The 11,119-nt window shown below is 41.0% G+C and overlaps 1 protein-coding gene across 1 annotated transcript in view; it reads right to left on the bottom strand.

Annotated features, from left to right (window-relative positions):
* The window catches only part of OSBPL6 (oxysterol binding protein like 6), a 101,854-nt gene that overhangs the window by 8,172 nt on the left and 82,563 nt on the right, over window positions 1-11,119 (bottom strand). The window contains exons 15-21 of the mRNA XM_024122392.2: window positions 8,986-9,073; window positions 7,931-8,184; window positions 7,035-7,172; window positions 6,627-6,690; window positions 4,771-4,849; window positions 3,064-3,208; window positions 946-1,090 (exon numbers count right to left, since the gene is read on the bottom strand). Of these exons, the coding sequence (XP_023978160.1) occupies window positions 946-1,090; window positions 3,064-3,208; window positions 4,771-4,849; window positions 6,627-6,690; window positions 7,035-7,172; window positions 7,931-8,184; window positions 8,986-9,073 (913 nt within the window). The remainder of the gene's footprint in view (window positions 1-945; window positions 1,091-3,063; window positions 3,209-4,770; window positions 4,850-6,626; window positions 6,691-7,034; window positions 7,173-7,930; window positions 8,185-8,985; window positions 9,074-11,119) is intronic.

The raw sequence follows: 11,119 nt of genomic DNA, 5'->3' as shown, positions 1-11,119 counted from the left end.
TGAGCCTGTGCGTCCGGAGCCTGTGCTCCGCAACGGGAGAGGCCACAACAGTGAGAGGCCTGCGTACCGCAAAAAAAAAAAAAAAAGAAAAAGATTTCACCAAACAACACTTACAATTTACTTCCATTTAGAAAAGAAAAAGATTCAGATCTAAATTAATGTTTACTGGCACTTTCAAACTAAATTCGACAGCAGGATCTTTGTAGGCTTTGCTCATTAATGTGCTCCAAGCTCCTAGAACAAAGCCTGATGCTTAGTCAGTACTCAACACATAATTGCCAAATGAATGAACTAACCACTCTGCTAGCAGGGAATTTAAATACTCATTGAGGAAACCAACAACTAATTTTAAAGTTAGGGATTAACTGACAAAATTCCAATGAAAATAAATGGCATGTGGAGCCTTGTTCCATTTGTACTTGATAGTCAATTATACGCTAGTGTATTACCAGAACTCTTTTGATGTCTTTTATTAAATGTCAGCATACTGCAGCTCTTTGATGCTCAAGTAAAAAGATCACTTATTCTGGTTAAATTATTGAATTTGTGGATTATGGGTGTTTGCAGGCTTTCCTTTGTTTTACTAAAACAGAGACTAAATAACACGAGTAGGGATTTGAGTTTGTATATTTCAATTATTCAAATGGTTTAATAAGTATACCTAGCTTTTGAAATGCGGTTATAACATTTAGAGAGATTTTACATGAAGCCCAATCTCTGACCACACGTCAGATTTGGTCTCAATTCTACAACTCCTTACTATCAAATAATGGAATTTATTTAACTTGTGGATTGAGTATAAATGTAAATATTATTGCCTTAAGCATCTATGTTTTTAATCTATTAAAAGAAAACATAAGGTGTACCGCATGGAATGATCTGACCTTCCCTACCTTCTGCCACTCAGGGAGCCCCCCTGAGGCAGGACACTCATGCCGGTCTCACCTGGTCTCCAGATGCACTTGGCGGAAGGGGCCACACCGCAGTATAGCCCTTCATGCCACTTCCCAAACAGCCGGTGCACCGCCTTCCCTTCCTGATCCATCACAACCCCCTGGACTTCATTCACATTAGAATTCCAATAATTCACCTGGAGAAACCAAACTCCAGTTAAAACACTCAATCTCTTTAATAACACCAATCCCTGTAATTTCCACATGGAAAATTTTCTTAACCTTGAAGTTTCTCATGCAAACCATTTCCAGGCATCTATCTCAAAATGTTTTGCATGGAAGGGTGGCTATCTAAGTGTTAGCTGGCTTAACTTTTAAGAAAGGGATGACTCCACCCCATGTTAGAGCATGAGAGCCCAGCCCAGAGAAGGCTCAGTTTCTATCTTAACTGAATATTAATTTATAGGTTAGCAACTTCTTCCTCCCATTGTCCTGTCTTGAACTACCCTTGGCTCATGGATTTTAATGATTTTCAATTGGCAACACTGGAGAAATAGTTTGTAAAATAATTTTCATAGTAGCTGTAAATGACTAAATTTAATCAGGAACACCTTGTTCTAGCTCTTTTCCAGCCATGCTCTTCCCCAAGGGGTCAGAAGTCTGCGGGAATTTACCCATCTGGATCCCATGGCCCCTATTCTAGATCAGGCCCCAAGTATGCAAGACCCTAGAATTCCTTGTCCAAATGGCTCTAAGCGGGACTTCCCTGGTGATGCAGTGGTTAAGAATCCACCTGCCAATGCAGGGGACATGGGTTTGAGCCTTGGTCCAGGAAGATCCCACATGCCACGGAGCAACTAAGCCCGTGAGCCACAACTGCTGAGCCTACACTCTAGAGCCCGCGAGCCACAACTACTGAGCCCATGTGCCACAACTACTGAAGCCCACGTGCCACAACTACTGAAGCCCACGCACCTAGAGCCCATGCTCCGCAACAAGAGAAGCCACCGCAATGAGAAGCCCGTGCACCGCAACGAAGAGTAGCCCCCGCTCACCACAACTAGAGGAAGCCCGTGTGCAGCAACAAAGACCCAACACAGCCAAAACCAAAAAAACCCACAAATGGTTCTAAGCTTATTCCGAAGCCTGCACAGGCCTTTCCTTGGATTTATCGTTAGGCCTGAGGGGTGGCCAAGGGTGGCTGTTTGAGGGGGTGTGGACTGTACTGCCTACACATGTGTTTGCGGCCCCTTGCAGCGCAGGGCAGAGCTGGGGGTGGGAAGCAAGTGGGGAAGGCCGTGGGCCAGACTGGTTCTCCTGTGCTGCCAGGTTTCCACCTTGGTGTTCCCAAGTATCCAACCTGGACTTGCAGGTTTTGTCAAAAAAGGTACTTTTGTCAGCGTGAAGGATAGAAGGATATTTTATTTGACAGCTTGTGGGCTTGATTTACACACTTTAAATATTTACACATACGGTATGGGGACTACCATTTGTACTCTTGACCTGAGCTCTGCAAATATTAAGGCAGGCCTAAATCGAACTTTCTCCTAGCCTAGAAAACTAAGTGCGCACAGTTACTGTCACACACGACCCAGTCGGCGCAAATAGTGATCCTGGCTCTTCAGTTCTGAGCCACCTAATCAGTCTATAAGATAAAAAGGGAAAAAGAAAAATATCTAACATCTTCTCTTGTTAATAAAGGTACTGCTTTTTGTTGAACTTATTTAAGATTATATATAATAATGGCAGAGTTGGATAAGCTTATAGGGACTGGAAGCTATCATCTCTATGCATCTTCAGAAAATGACAAGTGCGATATATTTAGTTCCCTAAAATAAGATCACTTGAATATGTTGTAATCAAGCAGGAATATAAATAGAATATAAACCAGGAGACTTGTTATAGGCAAGAAGTACTCTCTGGAATTTTACTTAATGAACTGGCTGCTTAAAAAGAAAGTTCTTTAAAAAGAATTTTTTTTTTCCTCTTTCAAGATGGTGCCTTTGTTGACCTCTACACCATCAGACGTCTGCATGCCCGGAGCAACTCCACCAGTTGGTTCTGCTTTCTTATCTAAAATGTCCGTAAGCTGCTGCTTAAGGTAATTGTTTTATTTCTTCCCTAGGAAGCATTTTATGTATCTTTCCTTTGCTATTGTAAGATTATTTACCTTGACAAATGTGAGTTTGCAAATGCAAACACTGCTTTTGGTATTTCTAATGGTTACTTCTCCGTAATGCTCTATCCATCTCCTCCCACTCAGGATGTTGTGTATACACGTGGTGACCTTATTCCACACATAGCAATCTCCATACCTAGTGAAGAATACAGCACTGATTAAAAACAGTGAAGGTAACAAATAAATATTACTGTTTCTACCAATGAGAACATTCTTTAGCCATAGCTTCCTTTCCCCTCATCTTTCTCTTATTTCTTTCTTGGAAGTTTCTATGTGGTCAAGGCCATTTATGACATGATTCATTCATTTAAGGAACATTTCAGTGCTTTCTATGGGCCAGGTGCTAAAGCTACCAAGTTGAATAGGGTCTGTTTCCTGCTCTCCTGGAGCCAATAGTACGGTAGGGAATAGATGGACGCTTATAAGAGCACAGAGGAGTGTCCTTAGATCTGCCTGGAACGTGGGGCGAGTGGCAAGGAAGATTTTCTAGAGGAGGCTGGGTCTGGTCTAAGCTTGGAGGGTGGAGAGGAAGGTACTACAGGCTGGGAAAGGCAGAGACGAAGCCACAGAGGCCAGAAGGGCACAATGCATCCAGGGACCTGTGTGTGGCACACTTCAGGTGAGTGGGTGTGACGGGAGGTAAGGTTGGAAAGGTGGGACAGGGCAGAGCAGCCAAGGCCCTCAATGACCAACCAGTGACCCTGGATTTACCCTACAGGCAATGGGCCATCACAGTAGGGTCCCAGGGAGGAGAGAGTAGGGTGTGCATTCTAGAAAGGCTACTCTGAGGACATTGTTTCATGCTGTGAGTTAAGGCCAAATATGTGAATAATTCTTTGGGAAAAGACTGGTGAGCACAGATGGCATAAATCTAATACAAATTCTGGAGAGTAAGGTTACCGAGTTTCTGCCAAGGAAGGCGATGACAAAGTTTCTACTCACCTTTAAATTTGCACATTACATATATGTTCAAATAAAACACTGTTTCAAAATGAAATGCTTCTGGGTTTCTAAAAAATTTATGAATTGGTATGATGTAGGCACTATGGAAAACTCTCTTCCTCATGAGTTTGTAAATATTGAAGGTTTATTTTGTGGTCCTGGGAATTCCTCCCTCTCCCCAACATCCTCTATATTGCATCTACCAGCAAATTGTCATTCAAATAGACAAAAACAAAACGGAACAAAAATCAACCAAATGAAGAAAGAAAGAAAAACAATCAAGCCTTTGGCCTCAATGAAAACTTCAATAATTTTAAGATGTATAGGCTATATCCTCTAGAAAACAACCATAAAAGGATTCTATCACTTCCTTAATGAACTAAACATTAAAAATAGTGCCTGGATCTAAGATGAACTCAAAAGTGAAAGTATGAATTATATGAAAAAGAAATGGCTAAAAAGAGCCATTTTAGTTTGCATTTTATTTTCATATAAAATGCAAACTAATGTGGTGACTGGGACAGGCAGGCATTGACTGATGAATGCAGGATGTGAAGAGATAAAAAGAAAGCTTCGACACGTTTGCTAAAGTTCTCATTAGCTTTTGTCGGGGCTCAGTCTCAAAATTTCGGTGAAGTTTACAGAAACATTGGCCATACAGGGAGATGGCCCCTTGGCACCTTCTAGAGTTTCAAATACCCATTTATGATTTAAAAAAGCAGATAAGAGACCAAAAGGAAGATGAGTGCAACCTACTTTGGAAGCATGGCATTCAGGGTTCCCACAGGCAGGATTTCCATCGACTTCCCCCAGAACTTGTTTTTCCATCTGATATCTAAACGACATAAGGCAGAGGACAAGAAATATACACTCCATATCTAATCATTTACTCTAGAAAAATGAACTTTTGTATTACACTTTATATTTTACAAAGGAAACTTTTGTAATCCCAACTGATTCTATAGTGTTGCTTTAATAAGACAAGTGCCTGAGGATGGCCCAAGGTGAGAAGATTAACTGTGAAACCCACCCCCCAAATATCTATGTATATTTTTCCATAATATATGCTCTACATGTGTTTTCAACAAATAAAACTGGTAAAGTCTTGGCATAACCTGTGTGTGTATGTGTGCATATTCACATACACACATACTTAGACTCTACTCGGCATTAACGTCTCCACAAATGTTGTTTTAAGTTTTAACTAAATGGTGGAAATATTTTATATATATGTGTGTGTGTGTGTGTGTGTGTGTGTGTGTGTGTGTGTGTGTGTGTGTGTGTGTGTGTGTATGTGTGTGTGTGTGTATGATGTATAGAAAAAGTAATTGCAGATTGTGGTATGGCAGTACGATTGATTTAGATACATATTTAAAGAGTTACATGACTTGGGAGAACAGTAAAAAAATAATGCCTCTAAAGACAGATAGGTAAGATTTATGAGAAAGTGGGATTAACTTAATGAACATGTTCCTGTGCTGGTTGTTAATACCACCCAGGGCCCAGCACTTCATCTCACGTGATGGCTTTATGTTTTACCTGTGGTCACTCAGGTGTATCTGTGCATTTGTAATAACTGCCCGGTCTCATTCTGATGAAATAAGGGAGCTTAGTGCTATCTCCACAAAATTTCTGACTCTTTGTTATGAACAAGAAATGATTTACTTTCTTAATCTGCAGTAAAGTACAGTCACAGTGCTGCTCTATCATTTAATATCCTTTTTAGGTTGAGGAAGTACATGTGAGAAGAGTCATACTGCGATCAGTGAAGTACCCTTTTTTTTTTTTTTTTTTTTTTTTTTTTGCGGTACGCAGGCTTCTCACTGCTGTGGCCTCTCCCGTTGCGGAGCACAGGCTCCGGACGCGCAGGCTCAGCGGCCATGGCTCACGGGCCTAGCTGCTCTGTGGCATGTGGGATCTTCCCGGACCGGGGCATGAACCCATGTCCCCTGCATCAGCAGGCAGACTCTCAACCACTGCACCACCAGGGAAGCCCTGAAGTACCCTTTTGACCTCCCCAGAATGTGAGGGAACTATTCACACTTAATGGTAAATTTACATATACATTTTTTTCTTTCTAGAGGGGTTTTGAAACTTTTTATTCTAGGCAAGTTTGCAACATTCTAATCGAACAATGGGTGTTGATTTAGTAGAGACTTCAATCCAAACCCCCAAGCCTCAATGAGTTAAAGACCAGAAATCACTGCAATGTATGTATACCTAAATAGACTGTGACCACAAATGACGTGTTCTAGAGCCTTCTTTGAGGATTAAGATCTCTGCACACCCTCAAGAAGCAAGAAGCCAGCAGATACAACCTCCATGCTAAAGATGCAGACAATGAGTTGAATGAGGTAAAGAAATAGCCCTGAGCTGGCATAGTCAGCATAGAGCTCTGCTGTCCCACAGGGCTTTACTTCCTAAATCCCATCTCCTAGATGACATGGTTCCACCTTTAAATCAGGAAATCTAATTTCTCAAACTGAACTCCACACCAACTACCAATATTCTCTGAGTTCTAAAAGTAGAAATCTAAACTGAGTACTTTGGAAACCAGAAACTTTCTCATAGGCTCATCAACTGGATTTTGAAGTGATCATTGAAAAACAAACCTTGCCAAAACACAAAATTCTTGGATTCACAGTGACAGGCAGAAATGGGTGGATGATGGCTAACCTGGGAGTTAAAAACAAAAAATGACATCAGTGTTAAAACTTCCATAAATGATCATTTTTTTACAGTGTATATTGGCTACCCCCAAATAAAAACTACTCAACTCATCCATCTCTATTAGTGAATTATTCTCAAAATGTATAAGTAAATTACTGAATCTTTAACTTTTACAGCTTCATGCTTAAACACATTTAGAGGTTGTAGTTATATAGATAGGCTAAGTGAATTTTCTGTTAACTAGTATTATAACCCACCTCAATCAGATGTTTATCAAAAAGCTACTTTCATCATCAAACAGCACTCCTACAGTTTCTACACAGAAACTCACTGAGTCCAGTGGGACTTACCTGTTCTGAGAAAAAACGGAATCCTTTGTCCTCTCTAATGCATTCATAAGTCTCTCCAAGGACAGGGTTGAATGGCTTACTTCCTGCTCTGAAATAGGTGGAGCAATATCCTGAAACTGCAAATGCAGCAATAAGAACCTGTTAAAACATTTAAGAAAGGAAAATAATATAGGAGAGACTACTTCCAGGTCTGTTTGTCCCTTATTCCTCTAGATTTTATACACCTCCATCAGTGAGTGCTCATTTGACAGCATTTGCATTTTCTATTTTTTGCACAGACTCTTCATATACTCATAGGGAAAAAAAGATAATTGAAAATGAGGTTAAACTCTCTGCATGGGAACCAGCAGACAACTGAAGCCAAATATTCTTCATTCATCTGTTTGTCCAATTTCCTGAGTATCACAGAGTTCAAAGGTTCTGAAAGCCAGTGTATAGGTTATGCCATTTGCACAATCTTAGCAGGAGGGTTGTGGCTGGTGGTGCTTTTCAGAGGGCAGGTCAAGTTTTCCACAATCACATGGAGTAGAGGCCAGGGCAAAGAACAAACAGGAGGTTACTTTCTCAGACCTAAGTTCCTGAACAAATGGGATCCCCTGGCATTCAGGAAAAGCTGATAAAGCAAGGCTAGGCATGTCTTAAACCTGTAAGGAGCATGATACCTTTACATTCTAACTTTAGAACCACCCAGAACCCAGAATAAGTCACAAAGTGTGTATCTTTCAGTAGAAGTATCTGGATCTTTTTGGCCCTGCCTGGTTTATGCAAATGAATTCCTCTTACCTATGTGGTAAGAGTATTAGGCAACAACCAAATATGCTATCATAATGAATTCTGCCTTAGCCCAGGTCTAGGGTTGGCAAATCTCCAAAGGGTGCTGCTCTGTTATTTATTACCATGCGCTCATAGGGATTATCCGTTTCCGAAGCCTTGTCCAGAAGCTCACTATACTCCATTTCCTCGCAGAGATGCTGCAGAGTATTGAGTGGCTCGTTTAGCTCCACAGGCATGGAGACTTTAGACAGGTCTTTACCAATGTTGTTCCTCAAGATATTCCATAGGTTAATGTTACTGGTGTCAGGACAGGGAGCTGGCAGGTGTGCTCGACGTCCGTTTCGGAAGGCTCCTCCTGTAAGCTCCCCGTTCAAGACTGGAAAAGGGAGAAAGAGGAGAATCACATTGAAAGAGATCTTGCTTCTCCTATTTTCCAGAACCTGGGAGGGTAGGAACCCTTTCAAATAATTCTGACTGTGATACATTTCTTAAGCCTTCAATATACTCTCTCAAGAGGGAAGAGAACTATTTCAATACAAGGTTGCTGATAAATGCACAAAACATCAACGTATAGTTTTTTAAACAAAGTGTTAAATATACTCAAGTATTATACAATAAAAGTCAAACTTCTAAAAATTAAATATATTTCATATGAAGGACACAAAATTTTGGTTTGCCCAAGAACTAAACTTTTTCTTTTTTTTCCTGTATGTCTTTTATTATTATTATTTAATTTTTGAATTTTATTTATTTTTTTATACAGCAAGTCCTTATTAGTCATCCATTTTATACACATCAGTGTATACATGTCAATCCCAATCTCCCAATTCATCAGACACACACCCCCACCCCCCTGACGCTTTCCCCCCTTGGTGTCCATACGTTTGTCCTCTACATCTGTGTCTCAACTTCTGCCCTGCAAACCGGTTCATCTGTACCATTTTTCTAGGTTCCACATATATGCGTTAATATATGATATTTAAACTTTTTCTTTTAACCATCTACCTAACAAAATTTTCAACCATTTACCCCACCAGATTATACGAGTAAAACTTTATTGAACAATCAGCTGCAAAAGGAAAAATTGGCTAGGGGGTCAAAATGATTGTTCACTGAATCATCAGCATTGTAACTTGGCATGTAGATAGAACCACCTGGAAGCTCAAAGGATGCATACTTTGCCGAGAAATGTTGTCTGCAACACTGGTGTTGTCTTCAGATATATTATCACTCACATCACTGATGTAAGACTCATCATCTGAAGCCTAAGGAAGAGAAGAACATAGAAAGGATCAGAATTCTCATTCAGTCTTGAAAGTTCAGAAAAATCAAACAATGAAAAACAACAGGATATTGCCCAAATGAGAAGCAGAGGTCACAGTGGGAACTGTATGTGGCATATGTGCAATGAACACCTGAGGGTCTCCCGTGAGCCAGAATGTAGGATTGCCAGAAAGCAGCCCTGTCTTTAAGTAGCTTTCTGTCTTAGTTGGGCTGAGACGCTGGGGGAGGCCAGTGCATAACCAGAAATGTTTCAATTCAACACAGTAAGAATGTGCAAAAAAGGAGGCCCTATGGATCCCCCTAGAGGAGTCAGGAGAGGCTGCCCGGAGGAAGTAGTATTTGAACTGGGTGTTGGAGGATGCAGGAGTTGCCCAGTTGTTAGAAGGGGGAGAAGCACAAGAAGAAGGGATAGTGTGCAACGGCAAGGACCATGAGAGAAACATTTATTCTAGGAGTGCTAAGAAGTCGAGTGGCTGTAACAGAGGACAGGGCGAACGAGATGAGGTCCGACTGTGAAGGGCTTTTCATGTCAACATAAAGGGTTCACAATATAATCATATGAGTTATTTATTTATTTTTTTTTTTGTGGTATGCGGGCCTCCCTCTGTTGTGGCCTCTCCTGTTGCGGAGCACAGGCTCCGGACGCGCAGGCTCAGCGGCCATGGCTCACGGGCCCAGCCGCTCTGCGGCATGTGGGATCCTCCCAGACCGGGGCGCGAACCCGGTTCCCCTGCATCGGCAGGCGGATGCGCAACCACTGCGCCACCAGGGAAGCCCCATATGAGTTATTAAATGCAAGGAAATGACAGAGTCATATTTAGTTCTCAGGAAGATACTCAGCAGCTTTCCCTAGGGAGGCCAGACAATAGGATCCTACATAGATCTGGGTAAGAAATACTGACCAATAACACTAAGATGGCCACAGTAAGCATCAAGTAGTAAAACTGCATTTGGGAACCACATCTGAAGTATACGGACAAAATTTGGCAGATTATCTGGGGGCAGGTGAGAAGGATTTAGGGACAGGGAGAAATCGAGAATTAAGCCATTCTCTACGTAAGAGAAACATGGAACTAAAATGAAACCAAAATTCACATAAGAATAAAATTAAGGGGCAGGGACTTCCTTGGTGGTCCAGTGGGTAAGACTCCGTGCTCCCGATGCAGGTGGCCGGGGTCTGATCCCTGGCCAGGGAACTAAGATCCCACATACTGTAACTAAGCATGCGCACTGCGACTACTGAGCCCACGTGCTCTAGAGCCCGCGTGCTGCAACTAGAGAAGCCCGCGCACCACAACGAAGGCCCAACACAGACAAAATAACTTAAAAAAAAAAAAAAAGAATAGAATTAAGGGGCAACATATGTACTAAGGGGATTTAGAGACAGAGCAGATAAGAAAACAGAGAAGTACTGTAGAGCCATTCAGAGGAATGGGAAAACCAATGTTTCTACTATAGGCAAGAAAGCTGTTGATACTTATTTACTTTTTTCAAAATGGAAATATGCTGTATTCTTTCTGAACATAAAAACAAAACATTCTTATCATAAAAAATCAGAAATTACATGAAGCTAAACAGATGATATGAAAATCATCCATTCTATGACCTAAAAGAAATCACTTTCAACATTTCAATAGGTACTACCCACAATTTCAAAATGCCTATGTAAACACACTGATACGTTTATCTTTAGATACTGAAAAAGGGGATTGTTTTACATACTGTTTTATAGTGTTCTGAATATACTTCCATTCTTATAAATATAGCTCTTCATCCTTACTTGGAATGGCAACGTATTTCATTAGACAGTTATATAACACAAGGAATTTAACCTGCATTCACGTGGCTTCCAATTTTTTATTACTTATAGACAAAACTTGGATGAACATCCTTGTAAACATATTTCTGTGAATCTGTCTGGCAATTTCATTAAGATTTATTCCAAGAAGCGAAATTGCTGGGTCAAATGAGTCTCTTTTAGGCTTTAGCTGTATGTTGCCAAATTGCTCTCCTGGAAGATTGTACTG

Source organism: Physeter macrocephalus, chromosome 2 (assembly GCF_002837175.3).
Source record: "Physeter macrocephalus isolate SW-GA chromosome 2, ASM283717v5, whole genome shotgun sequence".
Classification (NCBI taxonomy): Eukaryota; Metazoa; Chordata; class Mammalia; order Artiodactyla; family Physeteridae; genus Physeter; species Physeter macrocephalus.
Note: the sequence above shows the minus strand (reverse complement) of the source record. Positions and strands in the feature narration are given on the sequence as shown.